Here is a 24,843-nt window from a genome sequence, read left to right on the forward strand (position 1 = left end):
GACAGAGGAGCCTGGTAGGCTACAGTCCATGCGGTCACGAAGTCAGACATAACTGAGCGACTTTCACTTCTCTTAACTTCAAACATATAAGGAATTATAAGCACATCCAGTGTAGCATCTAGTGGGTCAAGTTCCTCTGTGAAATGTATACACAAACACAACCTTAGGGAAGAAAACTGAAATCATAGCTGCAATGGCCAGCTGGTAGACACAGGATGGCAGCATGGAATTCTCAATTTCTGTAACTTTGAAAGTGCATTTCTCTAAAAATGATTGTGGAATTTAAATTAGAACACTGAAAAAACCCAGAAGTATGTTGACGGCCATATTAGAAGTTGCACACTGATCAGCTGAGCCTAAACAGTAGTGCTGGTTTATTTGCTAAGTCACGTCCAACTCTTGAGACCCCATAGATTGCAGCCTGCCAGATTCCTCTGTCCATGGCATTTCCCAGGCAAGAATACTGGAGTGGGTTGCCATTTCCTTCTCCAGGGGATCTTCCTGACCCAGGAATCAAACTGGAGTCTCCTGCACTGCAGGCAGATTCTTTACCAACTGAGCTACATCATATAGCATTTGATTATATTGGATTTTAAATATTGCCTTTTCTTTCTATTTTTGGCCATACAACACAGCTTGTGGGATCTTAGTTCCCCAAACAGGGATTGAACCCAGGCCCTTGGCACTGACAGCACAGAGTCCTGACTGCTGGACCACCAGGGTATTCCCAAAGACTGTTTTTTCTTTAAAAAAAAAAAAAAAAAAGAGCACTCTTTAATTTGATTACATGTTATTCATGAGAAATGGAATATTTCCTGCCATGTCAATAAACAAAGGATGTCACGGTCACCAGCCATTGCAGCTACTGATGACAGTGAGCTAGTGAGCCCTGAGGGAACTTAGGAAGGAAAAGAGTAACTACCACCTAGCAGGTCTCAGACTGTAGCCACTCCCTACAGTGAGCCCTGAGGAAATTCAAGGTGTGAAGACACAGGCTACTGGCCCTGCTAGTTGCGGTGCATATCAAAGGAATGACTTCAACAAGCCCAGACTCCTGCATTTTCCCATACATGCGTGCATGCATGCTAAGTCACTACACTTGTGTCCAGCTCTTTGTAATCCTATGGACTGTAGCCCGCCAGGCTCCTCTGTCTATGGGCCTCTCTAGGCAAGAATACTGAAGTGGGTTGCCATGCTCTCCTCCAGGGGATCTTCCCAACCCAATCAAACCCCCTTCTCTTATGTCTCCTGCATTGTCAGGTGGGTTCTTTACCACTAGTGACACCTGGGAAGCCCTTTCTCATTCATAGAAAAGTGTTAAATTCCTTGACGAATCTGATTTTCCTTAAATAACAATAATCTCTTGACATTCAGACTACCTGCCCCTTTGTTGGAAAACTCCTATAATATCCTGGCTCCCCTCTCAGTTCTCTCAGGGTGACTTGAGATGCTGCCTTCTAGGCTTGAAGTCCTAAAAATTTCCACCAAATAAAATGTAACTCCTGGACTTCCCTGGTGGTTCAGTGGTTTCGAGTCCACCTGCCAATGCAGGGGACATGGGTTCGATCCCTGGTCTGGGAAGATTTAACAGGCATTGGAGTAACTAAGCCCATGCACCACAACTACTGGGCCCAAGTGCTGTAACTACTAAAGCCCAAGCACCCTAGAGCTTATGTTCCACAACAAGAGAAGCTACTGCAATGAGAAGCCCACAGTAAAAAGTAGCCCCTGCTCACCGCAACTAGCGAAAGCCTGTGTGCAGCAATGAAGAGCCAGTGCAGCCAAAGACAAATAAATAAATCTTTAAAAAACCCTAAAAACATAACTCTCAACTTTTAGGTTGTGAATTATGTATTTTTAGTTTCTACCCATTATGCTTAACATCCAATGTACTCTATAAAAGTACTATATAAATTATATTTGGTTGGTCAGCTAAACTAATTAGCATAAGGTATTCAATTGAAAGTACAGTCTAAATGGACTATTTAATTCCATTAAATATAATGGAGTGAAGAGCTAGACCCTGATTCTTCTGTGGCACAATTTTAATGAGACCGCTTCAGATGAGTCTTGCTCTACATCAGAAAAGAAACACAAATCCCTCCAGCTTCTATTTCTGGTTCTACCACAGGCTTTGCTGTTATACCCAGAGCAAGATGGAACCTGTTACTTTTTTCCACCTGCAAAATGTAGGCAATGCTTTCAGCCTTTTTTACAGAGGCACAGGATTAATGAGAGCCACAAATGACCTTGACCTGTTTTGTAACTGCAAATGTCTTTTTATTGCCAAATATTCATGAAAAATGAAAATCTGCTAGTTTTTTTTTTTTTAATGAGTCAATATTAGGCTAAAACTTTAAAGTCTGGAACATGTACTTTATCAGTTGTTTTTAAAAATTCCAGTTTCCAAATTTAAACAAAAGGAGAATAAGATAAATCTTTCAAGTGATAATCAAAACAGTAGGAAGGAAGTATATGGGTTGCCTTATAAATTGAAGTCTGTTTTTCAAAAACTATGATTTTCAGTAAGATTAGTAAGAGTGTCTGAAATATTTATGTTAGTAAAGCCATGGTGAATGAGGCTGGCTTGCTGGAAGAAATCATGCCAAAAGTAAGTTGGCATGTCAGGATGTGGTGTTAGTGTGTTTACATGTTAAGCCAGTTGAGAAGTTCGTGATAATGTGCTAATTTAGAATGATTGTTGACTACTGAAATCTTTCTATCAATCCCGATACTGATGCTGTGGGCCTGGGACTGATGGTTCACGAAGGAAGAAAACATTCTCAAACGTGGTGCTTTTGCAGAGCTCCAGCTAGTCAGGAGATTCTTTTTTCATCCTAGGCAACTGTTACTGGTCTATATCACTGTGGGAGAATGCAGTCCTTATTTCGGTGATTGAGTTAGGTACACATTATGATTTACTTGTTTTTGAAAGACACAATTTAGGTCAGAATCACAAGAAATGAAATCAACTACTCCCAAAATATGGAGCTGGTTAGTGGTAAGTGCTTAATTCCCTAATCTATAGGCTCCAGGTGGAAGTATTTCGAGTAAAATTACACATTTGGTTGTCTGCTTCCTTCCTCTTCCCCTGGGGAAGGAGGGGCTTCTCTCTTGGATAAGTTGGAGAAGGAGCTGGGCAGCTTCTCCCCACCTCCGGGGCCCTGAGAGCAGCCGAGCCGCAGGAGTTGATGTGATTTCTGTTTATTGCCACTGAGTCCATGTAACATATTTACTTCATGCTTCTGTCCATGTTATTATTAATGTTCGTTATCTGGACTCTGGGATGAATTTTGCATAATGAAGACAGTTCATGCATATTCATAAAATTCCCCTCAATCAAGACTCATTTCAGTAACTCAGAGGAGAAATCACCCTTTTATATATCCTGGGATCCAGATAAAATGGAAAATAATGGATATTCTGTCTTTTACTCCTGTTCACCTTCTTCATATTCTCCACAGCGGTGGCTGTAGAAATGCAGAGGGAATGGGAAAAATGCAACATTTTTACATTTACTTTTCCTACTTTAATTTTAACAAAGACTGTGGGTTATACAAGGCCCTCTCCTTAGGTCTAACAGAGTAGCTAACACACATTTGAAGCTCAATCTTATTTACTGACTGAATGAATTATTAAATTCAGAGCATTTTCATTGAAAATGTTTAAAAAACAGTTTAAGATATTTCATAATGCCCTTAATCAAATTCCATAATTACTTACAGGTTATTGGATCGAGCCTGGGGGTCTTACCAAGCTTCTTTCAGGGCATTCCATCACAAAGGTCATGGGTATGCAGAAATGAGGAGGTTTTAAAAGCATTTATCACAAAAAGGGGCAACTACCAGTTAGCATACAGACTCCCCATCCCACTCCCCGCCCCAGAACAGTAGTTCAAGCCATAAAAAAAATCCATGTGCAATGCAGGAGATGCAAATTCAATCCCTGGGTCAGGAAGATCCTCTGGCAGAGGGCATGGCAACCTACTTCAGTATTCTTGCCTGGAGAATCCCATGGACAGAGAAGCCTGGTGTGCTATAGTCCATGGGGTCACAGAGTCAGACATGATTAAGCATACACACACAGACACACAGAGAGAGAGAGAGATCTACATAAATATATAATACAGAAATACAGAATCCCAGAAAAACACTTCCAGATGGGAAGCATCTATCATGGACACTAATTACAAGGAAAATATCAGCCTTCTGGGGCCTGAAGCTTTAGCCTGTGCCCAGCAATAGCTGTCATTCAATATCCACCTTACCCTCAGCCTGTGCCTAATGAGCCCCTGTCTACTTACCAAGTGTACTTCCTCTGACTCTCTGGACATTTCCACATCACAAACTCCAATTGCCTGTCCTTGCTCCAGATGACACACCTTTAGGGATCCTTGCTCTCCTTTCCCAGACTCCTGGGGACTCTCATTTTCAGCCTCATGGGTGGAGTGGTCTCAATTTCATTAATGCACTTAATTGAGTAACACTAATGGAGCACCAAGTGTGTTGAGCACTGGGCTATGTGCCTGGGATACAAAGATGATCTACACCTAATTCTGGCTCTCCCAGTGCTCACGGGTAATGACTGGACAGTAAGTGAGGTGGTCGAGTTAGCACCAGGCACTATGGAGACAGAAATGAGACACTGAGCCAGACCTAGAAGAGTTCCAGGTGCAAGACCTCCTTCCTCAGGTTGCCATGTCGCAGAAGAGACTTAGGTGGAGGTAGAATTGAGATTTTGTTTCAAATTTTTAATTTTTTTTATAATAGGTATTTGTTGGTTATCTATTTTATTAATAAATATAGCAGTTTGTACATGTCAGTCCCAGACTCCCAATCTATCCCTCCTCCCAACCCTTCCCCACTGGTGACCATAGTTCATTCTCTATGAGTCTGTTTCTGTTTGGTAATAACTCCATTTGCATTATTATAAGAGATATCATATAATATTTGTCTTTCTCTAACTTATTTCACTTAGTATGATAATCTCCAGGCCCGTGCATGTTGCTGCAAATGGTATTATTCCATTCTTTTTAATGGATAATATTCCAGTGTGTGTATATATATATATATATACACACACCACATCTTCTTTATCCATTCATCTGTCAATGGACATTGAGTTTGCTTCCATGTCTTGACTATCGTAGACAATGCTACAATGAACACGGGTGCATGTATCCTTTTGAACCATGTCTTTATCCAGATGTATGCCCAGGAGTAGGACTGTTGGATCATATGGTAGCTCTATTTTTAGTTTCCTTAAGGACTCTCCATACTATTCTCCATAGTTGCTGTACCAATTTATATTCCCACCAATAGTGTTGGAGGCTTTGAAGAAGGAAACAGACAGAACAGGCTCCATCTTGAAAGCAGGACATCTTGGGCCGGACTGTGGACTTTGAGCTATATGCCCAGTATCTATGGAAACGATATACCAACTGGAAAACCAGGCCCCCTGGACAGAAGAGCCCCAGGGCTTGTACCTAGACTCTCTGTTGCCTAAAAGAATACCCTAATTATCTGTGCAACTGAACAGAATCATAAATTCTGTTATGCTTATTGGGGTATGACCACAGGCCTATTGATAATTGTCCCCTATTAACTACCTAGGCTTAAGGCAGAAGAATCATGGGTTAACTTTGATTGTATCTTTCTTTTCCTCTGTTCAGACTAGTTTCAGGGAATTTGGGGAGGTGGATTTAGCATGTACACTTAGGGTATATAAGGTTTTCAGAAAAACTGGTCGGGGTCCTTAGCTAAGAGGAGACCCTGCCTTGGGCCCGCCGGTGTAATAAACTGCACTCCACTATCTGCACTGCCCTTCTGAGTGAGTTTGTTTCCCAGAATGCGTGGCTACAACAGCTTCACTTTTCTTCATACCCTCTCCAGCATTTTTTGTTTGTAAACTTTTTGGTGATGGCCATTCTGACTTGAGAATTTTGAACGAGTCCCAGATCCACAACAGAAGGCTTTATGAAGCTGAGTCTGTGGTCAGATAAAGAGGAACAGTTAGACGTGGGCTCTGCAGAAGGAAAGGAAAGTTCCGTAGACATTACATAAAACGTTAGTTTAGATTTGGATGCTTAGAAACAGCACTCTTCCCTCTTTTTGATGGGGCCTTATTGGCACCTTTGAAAAACTGGGGTTAGAGAATAAGGGACAAGGGATAACAAGGGCCCATTTACTAAAATTCTCTTATAATACATCAGGGAAAATTGTGTGTGTGCTGTAGTATTTTACTGCCATTTTAGGGGACGTTTATGACTCTGATGCTGGGAGGGATTGGGGGCAGGAGGAGAAGGGGACGACAGAGGATGAGATGGCTGGATGGCATCACCGACTCGATGGACGTGAGTCTGGGTGAACTCTGGGAGTTGGTGATGGACAGGGAGGCCTGGCGTGCTGCGATTCATGGGGTCGCAAAGAGTCGGACACGACTGAGCGACTGAACTGAACTGAACTGATGGTTTCCTAACAAGCTTCACTCATTATAACTTGCATACTTGTATAGACAAGTTGAAGGGAAAAAGTTTAATTGACGATAATCCCAAAGGTGTTGATGGGAAAGGTTTTTTGTTTGGCTGTCATTGAAGTGAAGATCAAAGGTGATTCTTTGTCTCCCACAAAACTTTGATGTTTTCCTGCACTAATGCTCACAGGCAGGATGTAAACACCAATATTCAGTGGCAACATCCATATCACTTTATGATTAGGTGAGACGTTTGTTAAGGAAAATATAATTTGTTACTGCTCAGTGTGACTTTGAAGTGTTCTTCGGCACCCTGAAGGGAAAGCTAGTTCTAGAATAGAAGCATTAACATCCACTAACAGTCTATGTAAAAAACTGGTTTAACTGACTGCAAATGAATAGTTTGCATAGTTAAGACGACTAATACATACGTACATGCTCAAAATGGTAGATATATTGATCTTGAGCTAACTAGTCATTTCACAAAATTTTAACTGAAGCCTCAGAGGATATGGTATCCTTTGATATGAATTTTAAGTGCACTAAATGCATTTACAGTTATGGTATGAATTTTATTTTTTTTTTCATTTTTCATTCATTTTTCTTAAATGTATTTATTTTAATTGGAGTCTAATTACTATACAATATTGTAGTGGTTTTGGCCATACATTGACATGAGTCAGCCATGGGTATGAATTTTGAATGCCCCATATATCCTACCTTGCCAGCACTTCGTGGTATGATATTGGCTAATGTGTTTCATCATTGCCATGGAAGGCTGAAAATGTCAGACAGGACTCATGGAATAATATGGATGAAACCCGGTAGGGAACCTGGTAGAGGACCAATTTGTTCACACACATAATGATTGTAATTATCCTATATACTGTATTAACATAAGCCACAATGATTTCTGGTTATTTCTGACTTTCTCTTACAAATATTATCCTCTCCTTAGTTTATAACCTGATATATAAAGGTAGGCGCTTCCCTGGTGGCTCAGTGGTAAAGAATCCACCTGCCGATGCAGGAGATGCAGGTTTGATTTCTGAGTCAGGAAGATCCCCTGGAATAGGTCATGGTAACCCACTCCAGTATTCTTGCCTGGGAAATGCCATGGACAGAGAAGCCTGGTGGGCTATAGTCCATGGGGTTACAAAAGAGCTGGATACAACTTGCTGACTAAACAATAACAACAACACATAGGAAGAAGTAGTGCTTTAATCAGCAGAATGGTCCTCTAATCTCTGATTATCCTGCTGCTGCTACTAAGTCGCTTCAGTCGTGTCCGACTCTGTGCGACCCGAGAGACGGCAGCCCACCAGGCTCCGCTGTCCCTGGGATTCTCCAGGCAAGAACACTACTGTGCCTTAAAGAAGGAAACTGCTACCTGGCCCCACAGAACAACCAAATTCATCCAAATATCCATCCATGCTTTCACCCATGCACGTGGCATCCATCCGTCTATCCATCTACCACTGTTTTAAGCAGTGGGGACAGAATGTTAAGCAGACAACTACCCTCATAGACTTTGTAATCTATGAATCACTGGGGCGGCTGATTTGCCAGCCAGTTTGTCCTCACATCAGAGTGAAATAAGAGCATTCCATCCTAAATAATTACTTAATCTAGAAAATTTAGAAAATATACAAATAAAGAAAATGATGATCATTTTTAATATTTCCTAGAACTAATCACTATTAGGGACCTCCTTGGTGGTTCAGACAGTAAAGAATCTGCCTGCAATGCGGGAGACTCAGGTTTGATCCCTGGGTTGGGAAGATTCCCGGGAAAAGGGAATGGCTACCTACTCCAGTATTCTTGCCTGGAGAGTTCCAAGGACAGAGGAGCCTGGCAAGATACAGTACATAGTGTCTCAAAGCGTCGGACACAACTGAGCGACTAACACTAATCACCATTAACGTTTTGGTGTATTTACTTAAAGTCTTCTGTGTTTGTATGTGTGTAACAACAGTGAAATATACAATACATAATTTTAAGTCTCTTGTTTTATTATTTGCTTAACATTATATCATGAGCAATTTCCTGTGCTATTAAATTATTAAAGATATGACTTACAGTAGTTGCTTGATGTCCCATTCTATAGATGTATTAATTTTTGCTAAACATTTAGACTGTTCTTATTTCCCTTATTTTTTTGCTTTCAATTAATACTAAAATAACATATTTAAACCAAAAATTGCACCCAAATCTCCTTAGGATTTCCCCTTAGATTTCTAGAAGTGTAGCTTCTGGATAAATGCATATGAAAGTTTTATGGTTTTTGCCAAATTGCCTTCCAGAATAGAAAAGATTCCACTCTAGAATATCTAGAAAATTTAAAAATAGTTTAGTTCAGTGTTTGCTGTCATGCATATCAATCATGATGCCATATTTGGCTGAATGGCAGTGTCTTTTACAGGTGAATGTTTGGACACAGACTTTTTAAATTATAGGTTTTGAGAGGGTGACTTTGAATGAACCATGCTGAAAACAGTGGACATTTTTCAGGTGTTTTTTTTTGTTCATTTCTTACAGCTAACCTCCTTATTCCCTTTCTTACTCTTTTTTATGCATACAATTTCAAACCCTTTACCCCATTTCCATGCCTTCACTTATGCTGGTAAGCCATCTTTCCATGTTTTTTCTGAAGCTCACATAATCAGGTATACATTTATACACACACATGCACACACACATAATCTTGTTATTTTATAGAAATGCTGTCTCATTATATTCACTTCCACATAAAGAAAAAAGAAAGCAGTGCCTCTGGTGGTATGTTCAGCAGAGTCTTCTGGGAATCATTACTGGAGGTCTAGCATAGAGCCAACTGTCCTAGCTTTTTCAATAAATTCTGGTATTAAGTTTCTTTCTAATTCAAACAGCCAAAGTGATGACTCTTATTCACTTGAATCCTGACCTTATTCAAGTCCCTTCCTCCAAATCCCATGATTATTATATGTCATTGCTCTTTAAAATTCTTGCCATTATGATGGGTATTGGGCTTCCCCGGTGGCTCAGTTGGTAAAGAACCCAACTGCAATGCAGGAGACTCAGGTTTGATCCCTGGGTCAGGAATATCCCTTGGAGAGGGAAATGGCAACCGACTCCAGTATTCTTGCCTGGAGAATCCTGTGGACAGAGGAGCTTGGCAGGCTACAGTCCATGGGGTCGCAGAGTCAGACATGACCAAAGTGTCTGAGCACACACACATGCATAATGGGTATTAGGTGATGTCTTGGTATTGCTTAATCTTGGATATGAGTCTCCCCCAACTCTCTTGCTCTGATGTGTTTGAATATCGTCTTTGCTCCTCACTGCAACTCTCTCTGTGTTTTCCCCAGATTTTACTGCCCTTCTGCCCTTTGTGGTTGGAGTAATCTACTGATTTATAGGTTATTCCCCTTTATTCAAAAATTATTTTCACTCCTGCTTCCTTGATATTCTTTTCAACACTACTTCTACCCTGCTGCTGCTGCTGCTGCTAAGTTGCTTCAGTCGTGTCCGACTCTGTGCGATCCCATAGACGGCAGCCCACCAGGCTCCCCTGTCCCTGGGATTCTCCAGGCAAGAACACTAGAGTGGGTTGCCATTTCCTTCTCCAATGCATGAAAGTGAAAAAATAAAGTGAAGTCACTCAGTCATGTCTGACTCCTAGCGACCCCATGGACTGCAGCCCACCAGGCCCCTCCGTCCATGGGATTTTCCAGGCAAGAGTACTGGAGTGGGGTGCCATTGCCTTCTCCACTTCTACCCTAATTTATGGCATATCAATATCCATGCAGGCCAATTCTTCCCATATCCCTCCCTTACCTCTCCATGATCATTCCTTTTTTTTTTTTTTGGCCATGCTAAGTGGCTTGCAGGATCTGAATTCCCTGACCAGGGATCTTGCAGGGGAAGCAAAGAGACCTAAGCACTGGACCACCAGGGAATCCCCTCAGTGTTCATTCCTTTCGATTGCTGAGCTGCATTTCATTGTATGTATATAGCATCATTTGTTTATCCACTCACCCACCAATGGATCTTTGGGTTGTTTTCGGTTTTTTGCCCATTGTAAATAAAGCTGCTATGGACATTCATATTAGTCTTTACAGTCAGATACAGTGACAAATAGAGTTTGTGACAAATAGAGTTTGCCCACAGATTCCAGCTGGCCCTTGACCTCCTTTGCTTTGTTTATAGTTTGTTTCAGTTTTTTTCAAATTGAAACAGTTAATTTATAATACTGTGTTAGTTTCAAGTGTACAGCAAAGTGATTCACATATATACCGATATCTATCTATCCTTTCTTTTCAGATTCTTTTCCATTATAGATTATTACAAGATATTGGATATAGTTCTCTGAGCTGTACAGTAGGTTCTTGTTGTTTGCCTATTTTACATATAACATGTGTATCTGTTAATCCCAGACTCCTAACTTATCCCCCACTCTCCTCTTTGGTAACCATAAGTTTGTTTTCTATGTCTGTGAATCTATTTCTTTTCATAAGTAAGTTCATCTGTATGTCTCTAGCTCTTAAGTGCTAACCCTGCTGGCTGGCAGTAGCCCCCAGACTCACTGCAAATGCTGGGTGGTGGACTCTCAAAGCGACTATCAAAGGATATGCTCTACTTCAAGGTAGCAGCCTGCCACAGAACAGTCCATAGCCTCCTTCTTTATGATCCCATTTCAATAGCTGGCCATGCTTAGCTTCTCAAGAATCACAGACTTATCTGCCTACACCAGTGCACAGAGAAACTGTCAGTGACTTTTTCTCTGATTCATTAACTTCACCTTATAGACTCTCTACCCAGTCTTCAGATCTAAACCCTAGCATATTCCATAACACCCACAGCAGCTTTGCTACCCTGACAAATATATCCTCTCAAAGCTGAAATAAACTTATTTCTTTGGTGTTCATTTCCTTTTTCTTCTTCTCTTTATAAAATGAGGATTTTTTAGCAGCTTTATTTGTGATAGCCTCAAACCAAAAATAGTTCAAGTAGCCATCAATAGTAGGAAGGGCAAATGCTGTATATTTTATTCATAGAATGAGATGCTACTTAGCAGCAAAAAGAATTACCAATACCCTCAACAACACAGATGAATGTAACAGACAAATGCTGAGTGAAAGAAACCAAACAACAAAGAGAATATACTGTATGATTCTACCTGTATGAGGTTCAAATCAGAGAAAAGTGATCTATGGTGATAGAAATTGGGACATTATGTCCTTGGAAGAGGGCCATGAACTCAGAGGGACATGAAGATTTTTTTTCTACTTATGGAAATGCTCTATATTGTGGTCTGAGTGATGTTTACAAGGATATATACACATGTTAAAATTTTAGCAAGCTGTTCAGTGATGATTAGTGTATTTTACCTTTAATATATGGAAAGAGAGACAGAAATTAGAGTCTCTTCGTCTCTTGTCTGGACTCAAGCTTTTTAAAACAATTTTTTTTTTTTTTAATTTGAAATGATTATAGATTGACGGAAGTTGCACAGATACTACAGAGAAGCCTTGTTTACCTTTTACTCAGTTTCTCTCACTGGTTACGTATTACGGTCGGTGTTCATTGCTTCAGAATCATTTCCATCATCATCATTTGTTTGCCCACTACCAGTGGGTTTGAAACAGTGGTATCATTTCTTGACAAGAAAGCCCAGAAAAACTTGTTTCTCATTTATCAATAAGGCTTAATGTTTTTAAAAAATACAGATTTCAGTTCTCTGATTCAGTTAATAACATATATCAGAAAACAGGTTTGATTAAAAATAAAAGTGATTATAAAAATAAATAAAGGCTTACATTTTCTCTGATTTTTTATACACACTTGTGTTACCCTTGAAGAACTGACCTTAAAATGTCACATATTGTCCCATGGTCCCACTGCACATGCCTGGTACTCACCCCACCCCTCTACCCCACTCCCCACCCTGGTGACAGAAATCTGAGAGCTCTTCATGAGCCAGACCCTGTTCACTGAGATGCGTCCACTAATCACACACCTAGATGTAGAAACAGGGTTAAAGTCAAAGGCTCCTGATGGGTTGTGCCAAGTCAATTAAATGCATGGCTGAAGTACCAGGCAAAGCTGTGGTCGCTGTTCAGGCTCCAAGTCTCTCTGTTTTTGGAACTTTCTTTCAAGGATGGCCATTTAAAGTGCTCTTTTTATGTTTATCCACTATGTATTTGGAGTGGGGTCTGCATTAGCTCATGGGCTTCCCTAGTGACTCAAAGAAAAAGAATCCTCCTGCAACTCAGGAGACCTGGGTTTCATCCCTGGGTCAGGAATATCCCATGGAGAAGGAAATGGCAACCCACTCCAGTATTCTTGCCTGGGAAATCCCATGGACAGAGGAGCCTGGTGGGCTACCGTCCTTGGGGTTACAAGACATGGACACGACTGAATGAGTAAACCACCCACTGCATTAGCTCGGGAGTCAGATTGTCTGGGCTCTAACTCTAGCTCCACTAGATACTAGCTGCATGACCCAGGACAAGTTACTGCACCCCTCTGGGTCTCTGTTTCCTCATTTTTAAAATGGGAGGGAAAAAATGAGAAATTTCTGGTAAAGATTAAACGTCTGAAGCACTTGGAACAGGGTATGGAACATGGGTATTATTGAGTACATTTTTTATTAGTAGTATGTTATCAGAAGTACCTCTCTTAGATATATTATATCAAACCCTTGCAAAATTATTATCCAATTGTTAAATTAAAAAAAAGATCTCATTTGAAGAAAAAAGCTAAGAATGTCTCTTCTGTTCTAGCTTGGGTTTTGCCTTTTTCAGAAGCCAGTGAATACTGTTGGTTTAATAGGGGGATGGGGAGGCTAAGAACTAAGCACTGTTGGGAATAAGATTTCCATAGGTTTATTATCCCCAATTATCTTCAGAATATCAATGTTTGTTTGATAATTTTGGATACACATCTTTATTGACTGTGTTGAACTTTTATTTATTTTTTTAAGCAAGGGATGGTTTAGTAAAATATAATTTTAGACAATCAAAATGACAAGGCATATGAAGGGATGACTGACCTCTGTAATCAGATTGGGCAAAGCTATGGTTTTTCTGGTAGTCATGTATGGATGTTAGAGTTGGACTATAAAGAAAGCTGAGCGCTGAAGAATTGATGCTTTTGAACTGTGGTGCTGGAGAAGATTCTTGAGAGTCCCTTGGACTGCAAGAAGATCCAACCTGTTAATCCTAAAGGAAATCAGTCCTGAATATTCATTGGAAGGACTGATGCTGAGGCTGAAACTCTAATACTTTGGCCATCTGATGTGAAGAACTGACTCCCTGGAAAAGACCCTGATGCTGGGAAAGATTGAAGGTGGGAGGAAAAGGGGACAAGAGAGGATAAGATGGTTGGATGGCATCACCGACTCAATGGACATGAGTTTGAGTAAACTCTGGGAGTTGGTGATGGACAGGGAGGCCTGGTGTGCTGCAGTCCATGGGGTGGCCAAGAGTCAGACACAACTGAGCAACTGAACTGAACTGATCATGAAAATGGAAAGATTTTTGTGGTTGTATTATCAAAATATGGTAAAATATGTGCACATATCAAAGCTGGATGAAGCACAAGCTGGAATCAAGATTGCTGGGAGAAATATCAATAATCTCAGATATGCAGATGACACCACCCTTATGGAAGAAAGTGAAGAAGAACTAAAAAGCCTCTTGATGAAAGTGAAAGAGGAGAGTGAAAAAGTTGGCTTAAAGCTCAACATTCAGAAAACTAAGAACATGGCATCTGGTCCCACCACTTCATGGCAAATAGATGGGGAAACAGTGGAAACAGTGTCAGACTTTATTTTTCTGGGCTCCAAAATTACTGAAGATGGTGACTGCAGCCATGAAATTAAAAGACGCTTACTCCTTGGAAGGAAAGTTATGACCAACCCAGACAGGATATTAAAAAGCAGAGACATTACTTTGTCAACAAAGGTCTGTCTAGTCAAGGCTATGGTTTTTCCAGTAGTCATGTATGGATGTGAGAGTTGGACTGTGAAAAAGGCTGAGTGCAGAAGAATTGATGCTTTTGAACTGTGGTGTTGGAGAAGACTCTTGAGAGCCCCTTGGACTGCAAGGAGATCCAACCAGTCCATCCTAAAGGAGAGCAATACTGGGTGTTCATTGGAAGGACTGGTGTTGAACCTGAAACTCCAATACTTTGGCCACCTGATGCGAAGGGCTGACTCATTTGAAAAGACCCTGATGCTGGGAAAGATTGAGGGCAGGAGGAGAAGGGGACGACAGAGGATGAGATGGTTGGATGGCATCACTGACTCAATGGACATGAGTTTGGGTAGACTCCAAAAGTTGGTGATGGACAGGGAGGCCTGGCGTGCTGTGGTTCATGGAGTTGCAAAGGATCAGACACGACTGAGTGACTGAGTGACTTAGCTTTGACTGATCAAAGCTAAGAAATGCCTTTTGTTGTGTGGTGTGATAAGCTTGGTTCCACTCTCTCCATGAAACAATGACTATCATTTACTCAGCAGCTTCGGAAGTCAATCTTTCCTTCAATACGGTTTTCCTATACAGTCATTGGGCTGCCGTCTATGGGGTTGCACAGAGTCAGACATGACTGAAGCGACTTAGCAGCAGCAGCAGCATACAGTCACTAGATGTGTTCCTGCTAATATCAGGGCTCTGATCTACATACTGTGCTTCTTCTCTAGATTTTAAGAACTTGGCTCTCATATTTCCTTTGGTATCCTTGTTGCATCTGTAGTAGTTAATTCTCTTTACTCTAAAATGATAAAAATAAAAAGCCCCCAAGTACTTAGTGTGTTCTTCTGGTGAAATAATAAATCAATGTATCTGTGAGTTCTACCAAGGATTTTATTTGATCACTATTCATTTTGCTTAGGTACTTTGCATTTTGCAATGTGGTAGAGTCTATTTAAATATATACATTATTTTCTAGTCTCACTATAGCTATTTAAAGGGAAGTCCAAAATAATTATTTTTTAAAATATCTACATTTCTATCATTCATCTATCTATATTCTAAAGAAAGAACTTGGAATAAAGGTTTAGGAAAATCCTCATGGTGATTTTTGAACTGGAAATTGTAGAAAACATGTCCAGTTTCCTCATTACTTTTAATTCCCCATAATTACTAAATGCCTCCTCTATCACCTTCAGGAAGGCTTCTCAGAGTGATTAGAAGACACCCTCTCTATCATACTTCAGGTTTCTACAAAAGCATGGGTCTCTTCAGGAGCTTTCTTCTCTTTCCATGGATATTTTGTCTAATACTTACTATTATTATAGGTTCATAATGCATCTTCACATCCTGAAGAGTATATTCTCTCATCTATCTCAGAGTTTCTTGACTCTTCTCAAACATTTATTTTTTCAATTAAACATTAGAATCAGTTTTTTAATTTCCCCAGAAATATCTAAATGGAAATTGGATTAGAATTGCAGTGAATGTATAGCTTAATGTGGAAAAATAGAAATATTTGGAATAATTGTATAATTGATGATTTGACAGAAGTTGCCCATAAAAATCATTTGAACATTCTGTCTTTTGGGAAGAGGAAAAAGTTTTTAAAATTTCTTTAGTATTTGTGGATTAAAATTTTTTATTTAATTAATTAATTTATTGCCATCCAGTATCTGAAATACCTTCCTGTTGGGGAATTCCCAACCTGTATTCATTGTAAGAGTTGAAACGATCAACACATACTTTCCTCTGCTCTAGCATCTAGGACCTGGAACTATGTTTTTGGCTCAGCTCACAGTACCCAGGATTTTAAGTCTGCAGCCAATCAGCAAAGAATCAGGGACATTCAAGACAGGTGGGCTTTTTTTTTTTTTTGCATGTGGCAATGGTATGAAAAACAGCATCAAATGTTTAAGAACAATGCTTAGTGGTATCATGATATCCTTTCCAATTATGGCATGATTTACCTTTGGATCCTCTTTTTTAAAATTCATTGCTGCAGTCAGTGAATTAATATTTTATTTTGGGTATTTGCTGGCATAGTCATAAAAGACATTGGCTGGTAACTTTTCTTGCACTATCCTTTTTCACTTTTTTTTAAAACAAGGCAAAATTATTTTGTTGCTTGACCATAGGAACCATAACTAAATCTTCTCTTCAGATCTTTTTCATATTGAATAATTTTTAGTATTTCATATTTTTCTAGAAAATTATCCCATTTAAGTTTTCAATTTTATTGGCCCAGAATATTCTTCATTCATAGAATACTCTATTTCCCTCTCTAGTGTACCTATGGTTATTATTTTATTTTCTGCCCTAATATTGGCTTGTTTATGCTTCAAAAAAGATCAGTGTAGCCGTAGGTCCATTTGGGATTTTTTTTTGGCCATGACACATGCCTTACCGGGATCTCAGTTTCCTGACCAGGGACAGAACCTAGACCAAGGCCATGAAATCCTGGAATCCTAACACTAGGCCACCAGGGAACACCCCCAGAGGTCCACTGCTTTTACTTGTCTTTTCAGGAAACAAATTTTGGGTTTTATAATCTCTCCTGTTTGTCTTCTGTGAATTTCTTGCCTTGCTTCCTGTTATAACTATACAATAGCTCCCAGACCTTTCCTAGTATCTGTTGATGGATAAAGGAGTTAGCAGATTTCTGGCTTCTCAATTCTCGCAGGGAGCCCAGTTCCAGCTCTCTGCCCTGTGCAGGGCCCACTGCTTTAATTCTTGGCCCTGGGCATTAGAAGCTCAGCTCTGAAACCACTAATCCAGTCTCTCTCTCTGCAGGCTATATTGATTTAATCTCTGCATAATTCTGGGGCTGTGAGTTACTGCTTCATGTTTAGCTCCTGGAGATACCCTTTTCTTACTTTTGAGTGTGAACATGTGTGTTTTGTTTTGTTTTTAATTTTTTGGCCACGCCACGCAGCATGTGGGATCTTAGTTCCCTGACCAAGGATCAAACCCGTGCCCCCCGCATTGGCAGCTCAACAGTCTTAACCACTGGGCTATCAGGGAAGTCTTGATGAATACATATTTTAAAATATATTTCAAAAGACATTTAGTCCATCATTTCTATGTATTTAAAGTACATCTTGTCAGTCATGTCAACTAGAAGTCATCCTTTTGTGTATGTGTGTTGCTAATACTTCAAATTCTCACCTATGCTCTCATTTTTAAGAATTAACTTCATAAAAAATTATTTCTGACTTAGTCCTGAAGAGCAGAGAGAGTAAGTGGTGGTTAGTACTCTTGCCTGGAAAATCCCATGGATGGAGGAGCCTGGTAGGCTGCAGTCCATGGGGTCACTAAGAGTCGGACACGACTGAGCGACTTAACTTTCACTCTTAACTTTCATGCACTGGAGAAGGAAATGGCAACCCACTCCAGTGTTCTTGCCTGGAGAATCCCAGGGACTGCGGAGCCTGGTGGGCTGCCATCTATGGGGTCACATAGAGTTGGACACGGCTGAGGCGACTCAGCAGCAGCAGCAGCAGCAGCAGCATCTTTGGCCTTCCGAGGTGGCGCTAGTGGTAAAGAATCTGCTTCCCAATGCAGGAGATACAAGAGAAACAGGTTCGATTCCGGGGTCAGGAAGATCCCCTGGAGAAGGGAATGGCTACCCACTCCAGTATTCTTGCCTGGGAAGTCCCAGGGACAGAGGAGCCTGGTGGGCTATAGCCCATGGGGTTGCAAAGAGTCAGACACGGTTGAGCAGCTGAGCACAGCACAGCATCATCTTTACCAACCCCCAGCTGCCATACAATTACCCTCCAGACAGAGGTGGTCATTTCAGAGGGAGGCAGTGCCTCTGAGCAGCATCACCATCTACCCTGAGAGACGCCTGCCGAGATCCACTCTGGGAGGAGACGAGGGTGTCCAGGTAGTGGACTGACCTTATGATCATACGGTTCAGGAGTGGTTTTCATACAGAGGATTAGCACGGTGGGATTGTCCCCTCCCTCTGTGTCCCCTTCTGCCCTGGTCTTGCTTTGCCGGCTCAGTTTCTCCCTCCCCCACATTGAGGATAGGTCTGTCTTGATTTGCTGTTTCCTGGGTATTGGGGATTCTACACAGAGAGAATGCGTATGGGTGATAGGGCAGGAGAGGAGGGAGGAAAGAGGAAAGAGAATACAGCTTTCAAGAAACAGCAAAGCATCAAGATGCTGAAGCAGTGTCAGAGTGTGAGCAAGTAAGATCCCTGAGATGACAAGAAAGTGTGGCTGTGGCATATGACTCAGGTTCCTTTACTGATCCTGGAAAATACGATGAATAACTAGAGTTACTTTTTAGCTATTTCTGGTTTTCAGATATTTTTCTTCAAAGGAGCTTAATGTTTAATTTGGCAATATGAGCCCCACCTTACCTCCGGGTTACAGTTGGATAACCACCCCCTTTGTTTGCTTGGGTTGTTGACTCTTATCTGTGGCTGGTTAAGCTGATTCTCCCTGTCACCCAGGGAGAAATGCCTGGTATTAGGAGTAGGGAAGCATCTTTAAGGAGCTGAGAGTAAACTGGCTCTTCCTTACTTGGCTGGCACTTCTTAATTTTTACTTGGCTGGACTTTCCAGTGAGGCTGAAGATGTCTAAATACTAGGAACTTTCTGGTGGTTCAGTGGCTGACTGCACACTCCCAATGCAGGGGCCCTGGGTTTGATCCCTAGTCAGGGAACTAGATCCCACACGCTGCAACTAAAGGTCCCACATCCTGCAACTAAATCCCAGTGCAGCCAAATAGATAAATAATTACAAAAAAAAAAAAAAAAGAATTCTAAATACTATAGTTGAGTATTATTGAGTAATTCTCAAAATGTATTTTATTGGTGTCATGGGAATGTTCAGAATTTATTTTTAAAAATAATTTTATTTATTTATTTTATTTTTGGCTGTGCTTGGTCTTCATTGCTGTGTGCGCTTTTCTCTAGTTGCGGAGAGTGGGGGCTACTCTCTATATTCTGTTCATGGACTTATCGTTGTGGTGGCTTCCCTTGTCGTGGAGCATGGACTCTAGAGTGTGCGGGCTTCAGTAGTTGAGGCTACTGGGTTCTGAAACACAGGTTAGTAGTTGTGATGCTTGGGCTTATATGTTCCATGGCATGTGGGATCCTTCCAGACCAGGGATCGAACCCATGTCTTCTGCACTGGCAGGCAGATTCTTTACCACTGAGCTACCAGAAAAGCCCTCATTGTTTTTAAACTATGTATATGTAGCACTGATTCCTAATTACCCTCGGTATCCTTTTCCTTTTTTTCCTTAATAAAAAAATTCCAAATGTTTTAGCTTCCAGGATAAGGACCATATTGCCCAAACTTCCTTGCAGCTAGGGGTGGCCAAGGACTCTGAGCGGAAGTTTATATTTCCTAGTCCTTCTAGGAAATGTCTTTAAAAGGAGAGCAAACCCTTCTTCAGCCCTTCCTGTCTTTCCGCTGGTTGAAGTGTGGACACAGTGATTGGAGTCAAGCAGCCAACCCGGACCATGAAGCTCAGAGCCTCAGATTTAGGATGAAGGATAAACAAGATAGACATCTGGATCCTTGATGACTGTGGAGCCACCCTATTAGCCTGGCCTGCTACCCTGTGGAGTATTTACATGTGTAAGAAGAGAACTACCATGTCTTTTAAGTCACTGTTATTTCAGTCTTTTGTCACACACAGCCAAAGCTAGTCTGAAATGATACATGTGCCAGACATCTAACTGTATATTATTTGATGTGTGAAAATACTACTATTTATTTTTTTAATGCACATTCTGAGAACCCCAAAGAACATGACATCATAGTTGTAGACTGAATAATGGGGTAACTACTTAAAAGTATAAGATGCAAAGGAGCCAACGTTATTATCATTAATGCTGATGGTGGTCTAACCAGCAGGAGAGTCCATTCTAATAGAAACTTAATTTTTTTCAGACACCTACTCACTTCTGTTCAACACAGCCTGGGATAAGACAACCTCACCTCTACTCTGGGGACAGCCTGGTGAACTAGGCGTTATCCCAGATTTCTGCTCAGAATTTGGTTCAGGAATGGCTCTATGACCCAAGTTGGGCTGCTGGGATACAGAAAGCAGATCCAGGAGCTCCTGGGGAAGTTCTTTCTCATTTTCTTGGGGAGTTTCTGAAAGCTACCTTCTCTCACTTTCCCTGGATATTGCTTTCCAGATACAAGGCCTGTAATCATCTTATCAGCTTGATGATGAAGCCGACACAGACAGCAAAGCCAGTTATGTCAAAGACCTATGGAATCACAGCCATTGGATCTGTATCATCTTGAAGTGGGTTCTACCTCTGACTTTCCAGTGAAAGGAGTCAATCAACTTCCCTGTTATTGAGGGAAGATAAAATTGGGTTTTCTATGACTTACAGTAACATGTAAAGTAAAATGGCCACATGGTGGAAATAAACCCCTGGCTGGAGCAGAGCATTTGGTTCTATTCCCAGCCTTGCCACCTATAGGCTGTGTGACCATAAGCAAGTCACTTCACCTCTCTGAAACTCACCTTCCTCATCTGAAGAGGCGAGGCTCTTGGACTAGATCAGTGGTCCTCAACCATGGGTGGTTCTGCTCCCATAAGAGATATCTGGGGAAATATGGGGCATTTTTCATTATTACAGTAAGTGTGGAGACACAGCTGGCACTCACTGAGTGGGCAGGCATGCCAAACGTCCACAGTGCTTGGCATGATCCCAATAAAGAAAATCCATTTCACCCAAAGTGCCTCTTGAGATACTGTGCTAGATGTTCCTCTTACTTTTTACCTCTCTTGTGACTCTGGGTCGTTTATTCCTTTCTCTTGATTTCTGCTTTCCTAATTTTTGCCATCTGCTGGTCCCCTTTTGACTGCCTAGATGGAGCTTTTATATCAGTGTTTCTCTATGTAGGTCCCAAGGACAACATCCATCAGAGTCAGCTCGGGAATCTGCTAGAAATTCAGTTTCATGGGCCCAAACTGTGACCTACCAAATCAGTATCAACATCCCCAGGTCACTTGTATGGAGTCTTGCTTTACATGTTCCTCTATCTCACTAGGCCACAAAATGTCAAAATATAAAGCTTTTCTTATAAAACTTATAAATTTTAAAGTCACTTATAAAGTTTAAAAAATAAGGTTATCACTCATCCTGATATTTGAGTTCTTTGCATAAATTATTTCACTAACCCTCACAAAAACTTAATAAAAGAAGTCTCCTATTCCCATTTTATGGGTTAAACAAAAGGCTTCCTTATCATTACAAGTTGGTGAATGCAAGGACTGGGACTTGAGCCCAGATATACTTGACCCCAAAGCCCCCTTCATTACGCTGCATAGTCTCATGCTGTTCTCTGTCTTTGTGATACTGGCTGCCAAACAGACACACCAGAAAAATGCCTGGCTGCTACTTGAAACCATGTTCTGTTCACAGCAATGACATACAATACATGTGACAGATGTGTGATTTGATTTATTGCTAATGAAGAAAGATCATCTTTACTGTAATAAAGCAGTAAGTATTAATATATATCTTTTTGCCTTTTCATACTGTTCATGGGGTTATCACAGCAAGAATACTGGAGTGGTTTGCTATTCCCTCCTCCAGTGGACCACATTTTGTCAGAAGGGAAAAAGGAGAAGAGGGTGGCAGAGGATGAGATAGATAGCATCACAGACTCATGGGGCATGAATCTGAGCAAACTCCAGGGAGATAGTAAAGTTCTGGGAAGTTTGACGTGCTGCAGTCCATGGGGTCCCAAAGAGTCAGATACAGATTAGCGACTGAACAACAACAGCATTAATATATGTAGTATGATCCCATTTGTTAGCTATATTCCAAATGTTAACAGTAGGAGGCATTGCAGAATATATTTTAAAAATGTAATTACATTACATAGTGTGTCAGGGATGGCTGGCTAACTTTTAACTCAGAGTTATTATTCAGACACAGCTGCCTAACTAGGGACTACATATCTGAGCCTCCTTTGCATCCAGAACAGGACGTATGGCTAATTCTTAACCATGGGATGTGAACAGAGGTGCTGTGTCACTTCTGGTTTGTGTTTTAAGTAGTGGACTATGCCTTTTTTCCTGCTCCCCTCCCTGCTTCCTGTCAGCCAGATGCAGAGGACTCCAAGGAAATGGGCTATTGGACTCACCATGTGGAAGGACCCTAGGTCCCTGAATGACCAAATGTGGGTACAGCCACTCCAGGAACTCTGCATTCAGATGGATATATCTTTCCTTTTCTCCTCTGTCTTGCATTCAATATACCAGCAAAATTGGAAAACTGAGCAGTTGCTACAGTCAGTTTACATTCCAATCCCAAAAGAAAGGCAATGCCAAAAAATGTTCTAACTACCGCACAATTGCACTCATCTCACACGCTAGTAAAGCAATGCTCAAAATTCTCCAAGATAGGCTTCATGAGTACGTGAACCAAGAACTTCCAGATGTGCAAGCTGGAATTAGAAAAGGCAGAGGAACCAGAGATCAAATTGCCAACATCCTCTGGATCACAGAAAAAGCAAAAGAATTCCAGAAAAGCATCTTCTTCTGCTTCATTGACTATGTTAAAGCCTTTGACTGGGTGGATTACAACAAACTGTAGAAAATTCTTCAAGAGATGGGAATGCCAGACCACCTGACCTGCCTCCTGAGAAATCTGTGTGCAGGTCAAGAAGCAACAGTTAGAACCAGACGTGGAACAACAGACTGGTTCCAAATTGGGAAAGAGTACATCAAAGCTGTATATATATTCTCACCTTGCTTATTTAACTTCTGTGCAGAGTACATCATGCAAAATGCCAGACTGGATGAAGCACAAGCTGGAATCAAGATTGCAGGGAGAAATATCAATAACCTCAGATATGCAGATGACACCACCCTTATGGCAGAAAGCAAAGAGGAACTATAGAACCTCTTGATGAATGTGAAAGAGGAGAGTGAAAAAACTTGGCTTAAAACTCAACATTCAAAAATGAAGATGATGGCATCTGGTCCCATCACTTCATGGCAAATAGATGGGGAAACAATAGAAACAGTAAGAGACTTTATTTTTTTGGGCTCCATAATCACTGCAGATGGTGACTGCAACCACAAAATTAAAAGATGCTTGCTCCTTAGAAGAAAAGCTATGACCTACCTAGACAGCATATTAAAAAGCAGAGACATTACCTTGCCAACAAATGTCCATCTAGCCAAAGCTATGGTTTTTCCAGTAGTCATGTATGCATGTGAGAGTTGGACCATAAAGAAAGCTGAGTGCCAAAAAATTGATGCTTTTGAATTGTAGTGTTGGAGAAGACTCTTGAGAGTCCCTTGAAGTGCAAGGAGATCCAACCTGTCAATCCTAAAGGAAATCAGTCCTGACTATTCATTGAAAGGACCGATGCTGAAGCTGAAGCTCCAATAATTTGGCCACCTGTTGTGAAGGGCTGACTCATTAGAAAAGACCCTGATGCTGGGAAAGATTGAAGGCAGGAGGAGAAGGGGATAACAAAGGATGAGATGGTTGGATGGCATCACCGACTCAAAGGACATGAGTTTGAGCAAGCTCCAAGAGTTGGTGATGGATGGGGAAGCCTGGCATGCTGCTGTCCATGGGGTCATAAAGAGTCGGACATGACTGAGCAACTGAACTGAACTGAAGTGAGGAACAGCCACAGGCTAGGCAAGAACACTTACAGTTATGTGAGCAATAAACAAGCTTCTGTTGTGCTGTGTTATGGGAATTTGGAGTTTGTTATGGCACCCTACCTAATACAAGTAATGGTGCTACCCTATCTAGTACAAGTTATACTTACTGATCAGTAATTATAATCTTTATTTTCTTTTCATGTATGTGTAATTAAAAACATATAAATAATATTTGTGGGTTTCAGAGCTCTACTTATAGCAATGAGCATCCTCACTGGTTTTTAATTCTCAAAATTCACATCATCTAAAAGATATTGGAGAGAGCCATAGAAGAAGGAGTAAAAAACTGGCAGTATGATCCTTTCTGTCCCTTTCTTTTAATATAGAATCTGATCTTGAAAAGAAAGTCATCTAAAAATCCTCAAGTTACTACTCCAAAGGGACAAGGTGTCAAAGATACTGGAAACAGATACTGCAAATTCTGTTTTTCCTTGCATTGAGTGGAAAATAAGTTTGTACAAGCAAAGAACATCAGTTTGCAAAGTGCTCTTCAGTTACAAAGAAGAACGGATAAAAAATTTGTGGAAAGTTCTCTGGCGGTTCACTTGTTAAGACTCCATGCTTCCACTGCAGGGGATGTGGGTTGGATCCCTGGTCAGAGAACATAAGATCCCACATGCTGTGTGACAAAAAAAAAAAAAAAAAAAAAAAAAAAAAAGATTTGCCTACCCTTTATCATGAAACCTTGTATTAAATAAAGGAAGCTGAATTTAGTACCTCATTGACTGCAAGAAATCACAAGCT

The 24,843-nt window shown here is 40.8% G+C and overlaps 1 protein-coding gene across 3 annotated transcripts in view; it reads right to left on the reverse strand.

The window, feature by feature from the left end:
• Nucleotides 1-24,843, reverse strand: part of USP46 (ubiquitin specific peptidase 46) — a 172,885-nt gene that overhangs the window by 142,297 nt on the left and 5,745 nt on the right. For 2 of the 3 annotated variants that reach the window (XM_055588551.1, XM_055588542.1), the window contains exon 2: nt 20,929-21,009. In XM_055588551.1, the coding sequence (XP_055444526.1) occupies nt 20,929-20,937 (9 nt within the window). In that variant the 5' untranslated portion in view covers nt 20,938-21,009. Of the gene's footprint in view, nt 1-20,928; nt 21,010-23,165; nt 23,229-24,843 lie in introns of all 3 variants that reach the window. The other variant, XM_055588543.1, reaches the window with a different exon arrangement.

The sequence above is a fragment of the Bubalus kerabau genome, chromosome 7, assembly GCF_029407905.1.
Source record: "Bubalus kerabau isolate K-KA32 ecotype Philippines breed swamp buffalo chromosome 7, PCC_UOA_SB_1v2, whole genome shotgun sequence".
Classification (NCBI taxonomy): domain Eukaryota; kingdom Metazoa; phylum Chordata; class Mammalia; order Artiodactyla; family Bovidae; genus Bubalus; species Bubalus kerabau.